Source organism: Haliaeetus leucocephalus, unplaced genomic scaffold (assembly GCF_000737465.1).
Source record: "Haliaeetus leucocephalus isolate CR32 unplaced genomic scaffold, Haliaeetus_leucocephalus-4.0 Scaffold184, whole genome shotgun sequence".
Lineage (NCBI taxonomy): Eukaryota > Metazoa > Chordata > Aves > Accipitriformes > Accipitridae > Haliaeetus > Haliaeetus leucocephalus.
In genome coordinates, this window is record NW_010972620.1 from 10698389 (window position 1) to 10715205 (window position 16817).

At 40.9% G+C, this 16817-nt stretch overlaps 1 protein-coding gene across 3 annotated transcripts in view; it reads right to left on the reverse strand.

Moving 5' to 3' along the window:
• The window catches only part of LOC104830123 (chromosome unknown open reading frame, human C10orf76), a 122849-nt gene that overhangs the window by 92461 nt on the left and 13571 nt on the right, over window positions 1–16817 (reverse strand). For all 3 annotated transcript variants that reach the window (XM_010564849.1, XM_010564848.1, XM_010564850.1), the window contains 7 exons: window positions 15679–15739; window positions 14594–14640; window positions 13840–13915; window positions 11075–11168; window positions 6122–6223; window positions 2249–2307; window positions 821–886 (listed from right to left, as the gene is read on the reverse strand). In XM_010564849.1, the coding sequence (XP_010563151.1) occupies window positions 821–886; window positions 2249–2307; window positions 6122–6223; window positions 11075–11168; window positions 13840–13915; window positions 14594–14640; window positions 15679–15739 (505 nt within the window). The remainder of the gene's footprint in view (window positions 1–820; window positions 887–2248; window positions 2308–6121; window positions 6224–11074; window positions 11169–13839; window positions 13916–14593; window positions 14641–15678; window positions 15740–16817) is intronic.

Below are 16817 nucleotides of genomic sequence, written 5' to 3' on the forward strand. Positions count from 1 at the left end.
TGAGAAGCTGAAAAATCCTTGGCTTAGTATAAACACTACTTAGCAACAACTGAAAACATCAGTGTGTTATCAACATTCTTCTCATACTAAATCCAAAATATAACACTATACCAGCTACTAGAAAGAAAATGAACCCCATCCCAGCTGAAAGCAGGACAAATGGCATGTTTGCTGTTAAGTGGGAATCACTAGTACCCTTGCAGTACGCTTGCTATAAAGATGTTTTTTTCTATCCTGGACTAGTGACACTTCCAAGTGCTGCTTCACTATGAGATGAAGCGGAACTTGCCAGAACCACAAAGACAGAATGCATCAAGTTAGGATAACCATTCAAGCTACTTGTAACTACAGAGCTTCATGAGCCAGGTAAGGACACTTCCTCCATAGATACCTATAGGAAAAAGCTCTGGAAAAAATACTTTCCTCCTTGAAGGTGAGTCACCCCACCCAGCATGAAGCATAAGCCAAATTACAGCACTCTGTTTAACTCCAGCTGGCTATTAATATATCATGAGGGCTAATGCTTGCTGAAGATTAAGATTGCCACTGATTTCCTCAGAGACCTTGTAATACACAGCTCCTCCGCAGCTACACAGGCCTCTGAATTCACCAACAGGGCAACCAGCTCTTTGCTCTCTGAAGGAGTGAGACATTCTGAGAGTGATTTCAAAATCATTCCCAGCTACTGCACTTCTCACAGTATTTCCACATGCCTTAATCTAGATTAGATGTCTGTGACACAGTTTTCAACATACAGGGACTCAAATCCTCTGTGCTCTCATCCCAAATAGTAACAGATCATCTGGAGGAAAAGACTCACCATCCTGTGTAGGTTTACTCGAAAATTCATATTGTCATCATGGAGAAAAGCATTAGCATACTGATCCTATTGAAAAGAGCAAGAAAAGGGAGGAGATATGAATAGCCAACCAAGTGGCCAACACCTTCCACTTGCCTCTCAAATCACATGCGTTTCAGTGTAAAACTCCCAACATATAGCTATAAGGTTAAAAAGCCACCTGTCACCTCCTCTTGTCCCCACCCACGCCTCCAGTCACAGAAAAGTAAACCCATTCTGATCCCAATTCCACTTCACTTAAAGTCTGTGCTACTACTTGCTTTGTTAGCAATTTATTTTCCTTTCTCCTCCTTTGCTCATCCAAACTCTGGACTGCATGCACCACAGTGTCAAGAGTTTAACAAGTGCTGTATAACTCACAAGGTGATTCTCCAGCACACAAGCTCCTGTGACTGCATGGACGAAGGTTTATATCGGCGTTTTGATGGACCCATCACACCAGAAGTTACTGCAGTACTAGCAGGTAAGTTTATCAGCTGTCCCACCCCTCAGGCAAAGCTCATTCTAAGACCAGCTCTAAATCAAAGTGGTCCCTCCAGATAATGCACAGCCAAATTGAGTAATAAATATACCCTCCCTTTAATACCAGAAGCAAAATATGCCCTTGCTATGTAGAAACAGAATTTCTTATCTTGTATCTATGCATCCACCTGAAGAACTCAAGTGCCAAAACCATTTAATTATAAATATTTGAAATGCAGATGGTTAGCTTTCAGGCTGCACCCTGAAGAAACATTACTTCAGAATCCTTACACTGGCTATCAACATTGCTGCTTTTTATTCTTTGTTACACATGAAAGGTCTTTACTTGCAAGCAAGCAAAACGCAAATGCCACACGAACTCAATCACCATTCAGGACACCAGTCAAGCCATTAGTACATACTTCCCATGAGACAGGACCACATTCAGCCAGGACTGCTGATGTAGCGCCATGATACTGCTTTCTCACCCTACTACCAGATTTGCTACTAGTCTTGCTTGCCTATAACCATGGGGCTTTCTTTCAGACTCATATCCTTCTTAGGCGGGAGAGATACAGCATTGCCCACGTTTACCATGAACAGCACAGAGCTGAAAGCCATTAGCACATCACTCATCTAAAAGCCACACCACAAGGTCACTTGACAGCTAAGAGAGAAAAGGCTTAGGTTCACTCTTTTCTCTCTTCATCCCTGGGAGTTGATTAACCCAAATAAGATGATCCAATTTTCAAGTTTCAAGTCAATTTTAACAGTACTACATCAGGTTTATTAGCGAAACGTTAAGCACCTGAGTCCTCACTACCACTGCGGATCTTCAGCACCTGCTCAACAGGAGGCAGGGGATGTGCATGCAGATAGAGCCCCGTAACACACGATCTGCTGAACAGTTTCACAGAAGAAACCTACCTCTGCTATGCACGTCAGGATAATCAGACACAGCTTGCCACTGTGTAGCCGGTGCTCATCTGCAAAGAAGAAAAAACAAGTCCTCCATGAGCCACACAAACCTAGCAATGCTGAAGAGCAAGACAACTGTTGCAGCAAGAGAAAAGCCCGGCCTTGGAGATTGTTCATATTCCTACTTCCTCCATGATAGCTAATAGTTTAACTACTCTCATTAAGCACTTGCCCTCCAGCCTGACCACTACATCCCACCAATTTGTCACCAGTCTGCACCAACAGCAAAGTTTCTGATTTGAACCTCCAACAGCACCGTAACTATCAGTGAAGCTTCGGTCTCATTCAGTTTTACTTCCACAGATATTCTAAACACTGGGGTTAGTCCATCTTTCTGCCACAGCAGAGACACACTTTTCCCTCTCTTAGAGAAGATTGAAAGAAAAAAGATCACCTTTGCTGTAGGTTATGAAACAAGCAGCAAATCTTAGGTAGAGGCATAGCACAGTGTAGCAGAATGACTCCTGACATTGTGCTCAAAGTCCTGAGTTTTAACCCCAAGACTGAGAGACATGACCTACTCTGTGCAAAACCATGAAAGAAGAAAGTCTGCAAAGGCTTAGCATTTTAAGCCAAAGGAGTTCCACCCTGATCATGTTCCGCAATTTGTTATTCATCTCACAACTTCAAGCAGCTTTTGCCCTGAATCACAACTGGAGGGCTGAAAGACTCAAACAGAGAAGGACTAAGACAGAAGAATGCAATTTTTCTTTGGATTATTTAAAACTCTTCTCTCTCAATTTTAACCTTGAAATACCAAAAAACCAAGATACATACAATCATAGAGTAACTTAGAATGGAAGAAACCTCTGGCCCAATCCTTGCTCAAAGCAGGGCCAGCTAAGATCAGGTTGCTCAAGGCACTGTCCAGTCAAGTTCATTTAAAAATTTTTGTTCTAAAAATCAAACCACTCACACCACACACACCCATAACCGCAAAACCAACCAACCAAACAACAACCACAACAACATACTCATAACTAAACCCCAAGGAAGCTTAAAACTGCACATTCCTGAGACCTCCAATAGCTTCTCTAAAGCACAAGACTACTAAACATCCCAGACATCTGCCTTGGAGTCAAACCTGGAGGAGAGAGAAATCTGAAACAGTCAGACCACTTTCATATAAAACAGAAGACAGCATCAGCCAAACTCCTTGCATCTTTTCAGGTCACTTTTACAAACACTTTGCTAGTTAGTGGGTATATGGTTATCTATAAAAATAGATAGAATGGGCTTAGCTAGCTGTTCTGCCTAGTTCAATGCCTCTTTTGTTTTCTTTTCTATGCTGCTGAGGGACAGATATTTACTAACAAGATGTGCCCTGAAGTGTGCTGATTTCATCTTGCTGTACTAAGATGAAGAGGAATTTTGGAATGGGAGAGTTAAAAGTCTCTCCTATGTCTCCTTAACTTAGCTAAAATGTTTAAGTGAAAAGTTTTCTACTCCAGCAAAGCAGGAGAAATGGCCTCAAAGAACACTGATACACTGAAGCCTTGTTATTCTCCTATTGTAAGGCCTCCCTATATATTTTTGTAGGTGCTGCTACCACTTCTCTCTGGGTATTGTGCTGTAAAGGCTCCTGTTTCACACCAAGTACTCTGCCTTCAGCCAATGTGTTGTGAACATCATGCTGGTTTCAGCAGTTATGGGGCAGCTATGCAGGCCGTTATTCACACAGACTCTTTGTACTTTCACAGCATCCTTCATTAAGGGAACAAAGCAGACCACTTCCTATGGGGAGGTATATCTGTATGAACTCTATTTTACGGATGGGAAAAAATGATAGAGTTTTTGTTTCTCCCAAGGCAGCTGCCTCTGACTGACATGAGAGTAAACAAGAGGACAATCCAGCAAATGCAATCTATTAAATTATGCTCTCTGGGACAGGACCAAAACAACTGTCTAGTCCTGGATGTGGAACAAAGCAGTCTCCCCTCTAAGTGTTCCCACCTGTCTCAAGACACATGGAGTAAATTAGAGTTATTAATTCTTCTTCTCTTGTTGCTATATTGGTGTCACATGCTTGGACTTAGACAAGAAGAAAAAAAGTTAGGCAGAGCCTCGTCTGTCATCAAAATATAAGGACAGGAATATACCCACTAGAATTAATAAGCATTGGTTTGGAAGGCACGCTTTTTTTTTTAAACAATCAGTCAGTGGAGCTCATTGCCGCATACTACCATGGCAGCAAGGAGATTAAGTCTATCAGCCACACAAATTTCAAACGTTATAGAAGCTAGAGCCAAAGTAAAGAAAGAAACATCAACTCCTGTCTCACACCAGAATAAACTCATCTCTCACTTGCTTGTTTAGTAAGGAATCCCCTCTATCAGATTTCACTCCACCTGAAACTAATCCAGTTTGGCAGTTTCTGAGGCCCTATGCAGACTTTCCATATTACAGTGACAAATAAGTGCAGAAGTGAAATTGAAAAACATAAAATTGTTCCATCAGAGACTTGGATCATCAAGAGAGACCCTGAGAAAAGCAAATGAGAATGATTAGAGAGCTGGTAAGCCCTCTTCATGTGTGCAATCTATAAGAAACAACTGAGCAAAGATTTGACATGGTTAGCTTAAAGACAAAAGCAAGAGAAAACATGAAAGCAGACTTCAAATACGTAACGGCTGACACAAAGAAAGAAATAATCCATTCTCAATATCTGTCCTGAAGAAGATAACTAGTAACTCATTTAAATCACAGAAAAGTATTTAGGAAGCACATGAAGCCTTCTCACAATAAGGGTAGTTAAACACTTCACTGGAAGTCCAAAAATGACACTCCACTATCAGAGTGTCTTCATCCAACCTGTTAGCAACATCTCTGAGAAAAGATACACATAAACCTGATTCTGCCTTGGTCGTGAGGAGTACGCTAGATATTTTTATGAAGTCCCTTTTGGTCCTAATTTCAATTATTCACTTTTTCCTCAACTAGCTTGCATACTGAACAAGAAAAACACAGCCAAGTACAATTTCACTGCAAGCTAGCAGGTACAAGGAAACTCTCCCACTTGCTCTCTTATTCAGTGCCAAGCATTCATGAAGTTCAGTAATCCACATGTCATAGCTCTGCAACTATCTTCCTATTTTTGCTCAGTTGTTACATTTAACTTAACAGCAAAAGTTGGTAATAGGCTGAAATATGGTACAAAGATCACTTGTTATGTTCACACTGTGGTACTGCCCATACAACCACTGGGCAAAACAGCACCCTTGGGTACCTTGAGCAGGAGATGAAGCAATACTTCAACTCCAGCAAGCTGAAATTAACCCCCACAAAACTATCAGGAGAAACAAAAAGCACAGTATGGAAATATATCTTCTCAAGCAAATTACTGCCAGTATAGTGTAAGTTACTGCTGTCCTGTTCATAATTAAAGAGCCTGTTTAACCAGCAAGTATCAAAGGACAAAGAAAATATTTCCTCCTAATGTTGAGCTTTGCCTCCTGTGCCAGCTTCTAAATGTTCTTAAAAATACAGTTCTCTGGTACGTGGTTTCTTCTCTCTGACAGTTGGGAATCAGATATGCTCACACCTCCTGTATAGGGACAGACTTGGTTATTAGGTACTATTATTATTATTACATTCTTTTTGTATTTGACTTCTCTCCTGCCAGCATTAGGTCTCTCCTAGTCTCATAACTCTTATCTCACAATAAGAAATTATTTCATTTTCTCAAAAGGTGAAACCTTCAGTTCTCTAAAGGGACTCCAGTTAACTTCTATTTCTGGAGTCACTAGACATGTTCTTATGTCCTCCTGACTTCAAGAAGCACTGCTTGCTGCATCCACAGCTGCATCAACAGAATTTATTTACCTTTTGTGTCCTGCATCACAATCGAGCTGTACTTCAAGAAGGTTATCAGCAGGTTGCTAGTTTGCACATCAGCATCCAAAGGCAGTTCTGCAGAGCTTATAACTGGAACAAAGCAGATAAGACACGTTTACCCTCCACGAATACAAGAGATAACTATACAGAGAACCAAGTCACGGACTCACAGATCTGGGATAGGATCAGCTTATTTGCAGGGCCACCTGACCTCCTCCTCCTTCATGACCACCCATCAAAGATTTTGTTTTGAAGACTGGTACCACTCCCTCAGAGACCATTTTTCCTGGTCTAAAGATAGCTTATGGTACCCAGCAAAGTGATACCCTTCCCTGTTCTGCCCCTTTGCCACCCCCACCCCTGAGGGAGATCAGCCTGCTGTTTTAGCAATCATCAACATTCCCAACCTAGGGAGCTCAAGATATTCTCACCAATATCCAATTAATTCTTACAACCAACACAGCTAACATTCACACCATTCTCAGCTTGGAAAGAAACATGCCAAGCAAAGACCCTTCTCAGTTTCAGCAATTTTGGAATTTCAGTTCCCAAAGGTCTGCATCAATTCCATTCTTCCCTCCCAACAACAGCCTCTCTTGCAGAAGCAACACACAAGACAGTAATGTAATAATTACTGCGTGACCAAAATGGTAGAAAAGAGAGGTAGAAAGAGCAACTTTATAAAAATCAAGAAGCAGAAGCAATCATAGCCTGTGCTAGAGAAATCACAACACAGCAGGGAGCAGAAATGTACTTTCCATACCTGCAGCAGAACAGCAGTTCATTGGCACGTGTCTAGGATACACTCCTTGTTACCACCAGCTGTACTTTTGACACCTTAACACTGGACATCATCTGCCTTAGACTTTACAAGAAGCTATCTCAATTACTCAGGTAATTGCACAATGTGCCTCCTGCTTACTCCCCATGTACCATCTGAAGTACCGAATTTATGAGCTGTCAAACCTCTAACATGTGACTGAGCCACATTTTTACTGATGACTGAGCCTGAGCTGTCTGCAAGGGCCATTCTCAGTCTTCCCATTCAGAAAGACTTTACAAGAAATGTTGAAGGGGGGGAAAGATAAGTAGGAAAAATGCAGCATGCATTTACCTGCAGATCCTGCCAGATAAGTCTGATATCGTTTAAGATAAATTAGCTCAGACAAAAAAAAAAAAACCACAACTGATGGAGCTAGTCTAGGAGGACTTCAGTAAAGCATTCAATACAGTTCTGTATGAAAAATTAAGAGTGAGGCATATAGGTGGGAACAAATGCAGAAATTTAGAGTACATCAAAGATCTGGCAAAGGAGAAACAATTGGAGAAATTATTAGTCTGGGAAGAAGTTACTACCTGAAATCCTTAAGTGTCAGTTTAGAGAACAGTTTTCTTTTTTGAGAGTGACCTGGGCACGAGAAACAGTTGCTTGCTAATGAACTTGCTATGGGCAGAAAGTTGGGATATGTAAACACAGAGGAATATCAGACTGTGCACAAAGAACGAGATAAAAACAAGGACCAGATAATAAATACAGGATGAAATTCAACAATGCAAGCTATAAGGTCAGGAATTCAGGGATTTATTTCTATGGCAAGCTGACTGCTCATCAGCTGCCAACGAAACGCTGTGATGCCATGGTACCCTATCATACCATGAGATGACAAGCTACCAACACAGAGCACTGAAGAGTGTGGTCCTACAACATATCCAGAAATCCACTTCCAGCAGAGACAGGAACACAGTAATGCACTGCACAAGGTGCTGGTGAGACCTTGTCTCGAACGCTGTGCATAATTATGCTGATCCCAAGTTCAAAGAGGATGAACTCATATTTGAACAAGTTTAGAGAAAGGCTAGTAGGTTGACCAGAGGAACAAAGTGCCCTTCTTACGAGACAGCAAAATACACAGGTGAGTAACCCAACATATGAAAAAGAGCTATCTGTGTTCCAACATAAGGTTAACATGATAAACTGACAAGAAATGCAGGTTGGAAAGCTGAAGATTTCTAACCAAGGAACATGATGCTGAAACTGCCTCCCAACAGGAATTAACAGGAAACAAATTTAACAAATTAAGACAGAGTTTGATAAATTTAAGGGATCCTATGATGATGTGCCTGCAAGCACAAGGCACTAGATTCAAGGAGTCAAGGGGATCTTTTCCAGCTCTATGTGCCTCTCCTGACATGACAATAACACTACTGTTCTGGCTGCCTAGGAGCTCAAACTCACAGGTTTTCACAAGCAGAAGGTCATAGGTGGCTTGAATTACAATTGCCAGAAGGCTCTCTCTCTTCTCAAGCTATAAAGACAGCCTAAGATAGGGCTCCCTTTGCACTGGAAACAGATCTGCAGACCACTAGGACACACATCTTAAGAGCTATATTATCTCTTTTCCATCTATCCTCAGGAATGCTCAAGGCTTTTCTCACTCTTAAGGAAAGATGAAGGTATTTATGATGAGATTGGACCTTGCAAGAAGTGAGGAACTACTCACATCTGATTTTTGGATGGCTAGGTTTGGGGCTCTGAGGGGAAGTGATCTGATCCTGTATGCAGTTGTATTTTGGTTCAGAGAAAAGTCTGCTTTAACAAACAATGCCTTTCATAATTCAAGCCTTATATCTCATAACCCTGTAATGAGGCAAGTAAAGGTTTATCTACCCCTAGAACTGGGGCAAGCACAGGCACAGAAGGATGAAGGAGATGAACCAACAGTAAAATGCAGGTTTCTTTAAACTGAGCACTGAGAAGCCCAGAGCACAGCAGAGGTTCTCATGGAGCTCAGGATTACACAATCACCTTGAATATGAAATTGTAGCCCTTGGAAACAACAGGCCAAATAGATCAATGTAACCTCACTGTTCGAATAACATCAAAGAAATGATAAAGGGGCTTTTAGCTTCTAAAGGCTGCACATCCCCAAGTGTGAGCTGTTTTAGTCCATTCAGTCTTGAAGCTCTGGGGCTCCTGACACGTTGCTAACGTGCCCAGTCTGTTGGCAAAGTCTATGCAATGAAACTGGAAGCTTTTTCACCCCCAATATTATGAATAGCTCATAGATTTAGCTAAAAGTCTGAAAAACGTATTTATATCCCCAGTGGGTCCTTCTGGAGCTGTTACAATGAACGCAGTGAATGAGTATTTAACAACAGTAAGCAAACTGACATTTAGATAACTATGGTGACAGGCACACTTGATTTACATATTATGGATCAACAGTTTCTAGCAAAAGTCTCATTTTTAAAAAAAAGAAATCACTCTGAAGAACACATCGCTGCTTATCCTGGTTCATGCTACAGACCTTGATTTTTTTAACACACATTTTGAAGCTTTAAAAGGTCTTAATTCACACTATAGGCTAACAGCCAGAGAAATTTCAAACCAGAATATGAACCCATTTCTAATCCCAGTCTGCACAAAAAAAGGTGCCTGAAACTCAAAGATGGATTTCTACATGTTGCTGTAACTTGAAAATAGCTCAACTACACACTTTTTTTAAATGCAGGAGAAAGAAGAAAGCAATCTTTTCATTCCAAAGCCAAAAAGCCTCTTGCTAACTTTCAGCCATAGTCAAATTTTACAGCTGAGTTGCAAGACCTTAGATAACGAGGAAAATTCTGACATACCTTTAAAATAACAGCAATACTAAAGCACCACCAAATTAAACCAAGCCGAGGTCCTCAAAAAAAAGAAAAATTATCACTGAGAGTAGGGGTCAGCAAGGTGACAGCAAATAAAAATAAGGAATGCTTCCCGATGTCATTGCTGCACATTAAGATCAGCTCCTCTCCTTAAACTTAGTAACCCTACAAGCCGCAAGAAGCCTCAAGCTTCACAAGATCACTGCCTCTCCTGAAAGCAGGATGGAGTTTTTGTTTTGCTTTTGTTTTTTGGTAAATTAAAAAAAAAAAAGAGAGTGTGAGCAAGCTGTAGATGTAGGTAAGCATAAATTCTGTCAGTTGTATAATATGGTGTGTGGGTGGATACATTTGCAACGAACACATTGAACAGAAGCCCACAAAATGCCAGTCCCTCTACATTTTATGTTATATGCACGGGGAGATTTGAGGCATAGGGGGCTTTTTAACTGAAGCTTTTGATATCCATGGTAACCAGACAGAAATCATCCACAAGGAGGATCATCCTTAACTAGGGTATCAAATGACCTGAATAGCTGATATAACTGAGTAACCCAGGCTGCTTTTCCCCAGCAATATTTCCAAAATGTGCTCTATTCAAACTGACTCTGTTCCTTCATTAAACACTTTCTTCAGATCTAGATGATGCCATTGAAGTACGTGACGACAGCCATTTCATTTCTTCTCTTAAACTAGGCTATATCTATCCATACCTTAAACGAAAAGGGGTTTATTTTAGATGATTTGAAAGCGTATTTATGTGGACATGTAACATCTCATTTAGAAGAAAGATCTCCAGTCATTTACAAAGCCTACCAGAGAAAAGGTAACAAGAGGGAGGAATACCTCCACACCCAGGTTGGATTCAAATCCCAATTAATACAAAGCTGAGGACAAGTGCATTAACGACAAGCAGGAAACCACTGTGATCCTCTGTAAATCTGTTCCAGTGACAAGTAATCACAGGCAAAGAACCTGACAGTAGAAATATTCATAAGTAAAAGCCTACACAGAATAACGAAAGGGTTGGGTGTATCCTCATGAAGATACTGGGACAGTATTGTTTTCAGAAGGAAAATCAGCATAATTTTGTTGAGCAATATACAAGGTAAAACAGCAATAAACTCGAGGCAAAGAATCTCGCTCATGTTTAGTAAGGCAAGTCACTCCAGGAAGAGACCATCAGGTTACATCTGCTCCAGACAGACCTCATTAGTTGCCATCTTGAGAAAATGCTTTGCTAGTTATTTTACAGTTTTTAATTGTTTTTCCCCAGGAGATCATTACATTTCTTACCATCTGAAGAAGGCGGGGTGGTTCCAAGTGGAGTGACAGGTGTCATTGGAATTGGGCTTGTTGGTGTTGTCATCAGCCCCATTTCAGGATGGCTCTAACAGAAAACACAAATGGCCATACATACACAGGTCAATAGCTTCCCTAGGCACTAGTCATACAGACTGCAACTTGTACTGTTCCAAGGTCTCACGCAATAGACGTGACTAATGAGGTCTCAAGAAACTTCAACCTCTCCTCCAAAAAGTAAGGCTATGCTTCTTGACCTTGGACATCTAACAACTAAACTATATATCAATTTCTTTACTCCACAAAACATAAAAATACATCAGAAAGTGGTGGCTGTCCCCAGCAGACACATAACATGCCCTTCTCCAGGGTAGAATGGGAAAAGGTATGCAGAAGCCTACACTGTTTACAGCTTCCAGTTCCCCCCAAAACAACCCAAGGGTGTGCACTTGAAGTCTTCCTCCAAGATCCTTTTATTTTTCTTTCTAAAAGGAAATTCTCCTCACTCCTGCCCTCCACCTGTTCATATTCAAAGACGATGGCAATTTATTACTTCCCTGTCTCACTATAAAGCCCAGGCACTGCAGGAAAAGAGCACGTAACATAAATAACACTATCATTATCGATCCTCTCAGCTTCCATCAGTCCGTTACTCTCCTCACTTCATCTTTGCTAATAGTTGCCTGCCTAATTACTGCTTTGACTTTACTCTTTATAAGCTTCCGGATCTATCCACACCGGTGAGACTGTAGGCAATCTGCCATGCTATTCTAAGTCTGGCTGCCAAGCAGCATCCATTTCATAGGGCAAGCTTTACATAGATGTATCATCTGCCTTAATATATCATCACAATTTCAAAATAAAAGAAAGGGATACAGAACTGCTGATTTGACATTAGTTCCACAGGATTTTTCACAAGTGGATATCCTCCACAATGTCTTTGAATACCTCATTTTATGAGCAACTATGAATGTATGTATTTTATGAGAAGCACAGACACACATACCACAATTCAAAGACAATTTAAAATCATTACAGGTACAGATTTAAACTTTAAAATACAATTTCCCATTGAAAATCTTACATAAAACACGTTTGCTTCCATAGATTTTTCTGTGGTGTTTACCTTTCTTTTCCACAAACACTGTCAGTTGAGAGATGATAGTGCCACCTAGCAGCAAAAACTGAGGACCAGCAAGCTGGTAAGTATACCAAAACGTTAACACTTCAGGCATCAACACAACTGTATCCCTGCTCTTCCTATGTGCCCACACAGCAGCAGGTAGTCATTCATGCAATGACTGCAATGGACACCAACTTAGACAAGACCATTCATCAGCTTTTATAAGGTTTTTTCAAAGGACAGCATGACCTACCTTGCCCTCTCTTAAATGAAGGATTACAGACAATCCACCCAAGAACATCAGGCCTCCACTTCAATTAAACCCACTGATCAGGGGCCACTTCAGCTATCCCTTTCACAAATAACTAGTTTATCCTTTTATTTTTAATTAAAGAGCTTTTACTCTAGCTGCTCTTTTCCTGCTCTACTCTTTTCCCTACCAAAGGCCTCTCTTCCCTCTGGGATATCTTGACCACAGAAAGACCTGAGTTGGTATTACACAGAACTGAAAGAGCAGAAATCTCTCACAAGCGGTAGGAATGAATAACCGGGGAAAAGAGAGGCAGAGAACCTCAGCAAATTAACCACCTGTGGAACAAAAGCTTTCTTCAGAGGCAGTAGTTCTGCCTATCCGACCTCTTCCATTACCACTACTGCCAGGAGTCCCCGAAGGTCTCCTCCAGCACACCAAGTGTCTAGCCTGTGATGCATGGCTGCACTCCGAGGACCTGAAATAACTGGGGAAAGGTGTTAACTGTTTTGTTGATGTCATTTTTCTCACAGATTACCACTAGTACTTACAAACCAAAATTAAAAGCCTAAACCTGAACATTTTCCTAAACACATCAGGCTATCCTTCCAGCTAGCCACAGCACGATCACTCGATCAGACAGACTTGTTATCTGTCTCCAAGCAATAACCACCTTTGCAAACTCACACAGTGTTTAGAAAAGCATCCAGAGGTTTGTGATCAGAGGTATGGAGCAGCCCACTGCTTCTCAAAAGGCTGCCATAGCTGTTTCTTCACCATAAACAGCACAAGGAGGAGTGCTATGCTCTGGCAACAGTCTCCGAAGCAAAAGGGGCTGGGCTCTCCAAGGAAGTTTGAACACAAAATAGTATTTGAAACAACAGTTGTCACATGTCCCTTAGTCCCTAAATGAAGGATACCCAAACAGATAACAACGTGCAGTCTGTGCACACCCACAAAGGGCAATTCATGCAACTTTGGAGCTGGATCAGCCTCTTTCCCTCAACCCTAACCTAACAAGAGCATGACTTGCTCTGATAACTGCAGCAATCTTATCACTACCAGTCCACTCACTTCATCCTCCCACTAAAGGCAGTATCAACAGGGCACAGAAGGCTCTCCACACAGACCTTCCCATTCAGTGGGAAAAATTACTCATTCCAACATGAGCTGTGCCCTCAAAACTTCACTCATTTTCTGGCAAGGCAGGAAGCATTTCCTACAAGTATAATAAACCCAAGCCCTCATCTACACTTATGACAAGTATACAAGGGGAAAAAAAAAAAAAAAAAAGAGAAAACTTATCTTTTCACCAGTTCCATTTCTGACTCTAATTTCAAAGACATCCCTTACAAAGAAACAGGTGAACATCACACTGAAACTCACTTGTGCCAGAACTGTGATGAAATTCCGGTTTAAGTGAACAGCTTCATAGAGGGCCAGAAGGATTGCTTCATTCGTTCTGTAGAAAGGATACAGACAAAAGCACAGTTACCTAAGGGCTAACACCAGATGAGAATCCCAACAGCAAAGTTTTTCAGAAGCATGGCCCATCCGAAAGAAGAAATTTTTTTTTCAACTATATAAAACTCTGCCTCTGCAATCCAGTTGTTCTTCTGATTATTAGTACTTAGCAATCCATAAAAATACCTATTTTTGGAGCTCAACTACAGTCTTTGTTCCCCTCTGGCTGAAGGTCTCCCTCATTAAAGGGAAAACACTGTTTGAGCAAAGTCCTTTCTTTTAAGGGCAGAGGTTCCTACAGACACCACAAACCCTCATAGTGATCACTTGCCCCCTTGATTTAGAAAACATTTTGTTGGGGACAAGAGTGCACAAACCATCACTTCCCATCTGCCACCTCCAACATGCCCATTATATGTTAAAAATGCCTTGTAAAAACCACAGAGGTTTTTTTATACACTTCATTACAAGCAATTCAGCTGTGGCTCTTCCTGCTGCACCCTTCTCACTTAAGTTAGAATCCATAGTTTGCAGAGGTGTGGTACCATTTTAGTTACAAGAGAACTTCTCTCTCTAGTTCACTTTACTACATTAGAACAGCTCCATGATGGAGCGGATCATGTTGACCAGTGTGGTGAGTTGCCATTCATTGTGTAATGAACATCTGTGCACTTACTGGACTGAGATTTTCTCATCAGCATCTGCTATGAACATGCTGCCCACCTATGGAAAGAAAAAGCATTGCATAGGAGGAATTTGTGAAAGCTATTAGACAAGAGAGAAGACCTGGATTTAACTAAACCAGAAGTGCCCTGGGAGAGGTGTTCTCATCCAAGGCACACATGCAACTTTCCTTCTAATACTAGTAAAATACAAATGGGAAACAGGATGACCATCTACAAACACCTTTTATTTTGCACTACTGTCACTGACCAATGCTTCACCTGTCAAATCACAAAAGAGGAAAAAAAGGACTGCATCTTGAATCCCAACCTGGATTAGTCTGCAATTCTATAAAAGGACAACAGAGATCATTTCCCATCTGCTTGCTCAAAAGTGGTAGCAGTTTTACCCATGTCACTCCTGACAGACCGCTGTCAACACTGAACTGACCTTATTTACAGGAAATTTTCCTGTCAGTCAGATCTCAGACTACAATTAAATCTCAGACTAAATCAAAGCCAAACTGAACAAGGGGAACAGTGGATACTCTTTACAAGGAAGAAATTCACAATTGCTTTGGAAGGCTACCCCTCCAAAAAATGCAGACACTGCTCATTGCAGAATCCAAGCTTACTTCATAGCTACAGTGCATCCAGGCTTGAGAAACAAGACAGTAAAGAAACAGATCTCTAAAGCTAGTGGCAGACTAGACTTTGCCACAAAAATATTCAGCTTCTCTGTTTAAGGCTACATCAGCAGAGCAGCAACTTGGTTTTAAAAATAAGTAGCTGTTTAAAAGTGTCCAACAAGTAATTGTGATTTTTAAAATAAAGTCAACTAGAATGAAGAAGATGAAGGAAAACAATTTCAGTTATCAACACCAGAATAGAGATCAACTTCTGAAAGAGCTTTCCCAGCCAGACAACAACACACTCCTCAGAATACAGCCATTTCAGTTGTATTTGGTTTGGATTGCATCAATGCATGTCCTCCTCCAGACCCCACATCCCAAACTCACAGTTTTTGGAAACACCCTCTTGCTGAACTTCCCTGAAGGCACCTATTTTAAGAATAGAAAAACACTGCTTCCTTGCTTACCATATTAGTTAGGGCTGAGAAGAAACCACTCTGGTGCTCCTCTTCCTTATCTTTGTATTGCCTGAACAAAAAGGAATAAGGATGAAGCTTCAGGGTTAGAAATGGAACTAGGGTTATTTTATCTACATCCCTATGAGACAGTCTTATCTGATAAAAATACAGGATGGAGAAAGCTTCCACATTTACAAGCCCTTTTCAAGAACTCATGAAAAGAGATGCAAAGGATATTAAAATATCTGTAAACTGTGTAGAGTTGAAGTGGGATTGCTGAAAGATGTAAGACTGAACAATGTCTGTGCTGTTATAAAGTATACATCCAGTTTGGGCTAACACTGAAGCAAGAGGACCTAGTGACTTAGGAAATTTTGCCCTGCACTGGCAAAACAGTAATGAACCACATGAACACACACAGTCAGTAACCACAGAACAGTTTCATTTCAATTGTCATCCACTACAAACTAAACCAGAGTTGATCACCCTATGGCCAGCAGAAACCATGAGGACCATTATGGTTCATGGCCTGATCCCACGCTCCTGGAGTAAGTGAAGGGACTGGAACTGGAGTAAGTGAAGTCAACAAATAGGTTGGGTACCTCAGATTTAAGCTAAGTTGCTTCATATGGCATTCAAATGGACCAGCAAAGTTCACATGGCCATTTATTGTGTCTTTCATACAGGAATCTGATCATACAAAATGCAACATGCAAAGAAAACAATTTATATTTTTTGGGAAGGGGGAAAGAAAGAGCTAAGCAAAACAGGCCATAGTCTGAGACAGCTTTTGTCAGAATGAAGTTGGGTGGGTGAGGTTTTTTCTGCTTTACTCTAATAATTTACTCTGTTAAATACATTTACATGACTTGCTGATCTTGCAAGTCATCTGCATATCTATAACAGCAGACCTTTAAAGGAATTAAAACATTTTTCTGGATACTTTGAGAATCCTACTGCAGAAAAAAAAGTCTTGGGTTGCTCAGGAGAAATTGCTCGAGTTTCCAATTCTTCTGAAGTCCTTTCTTCTTAGGCAAACTTCTACATTTTTTGCTGTTGCTTATGAAGCAGAAGCTCAGAACATGCTACCCCTACTGCTGGCTTTCTGGCCCTTTCTTCAGAAGCGGTTAATGCTTTCCACCATTTGG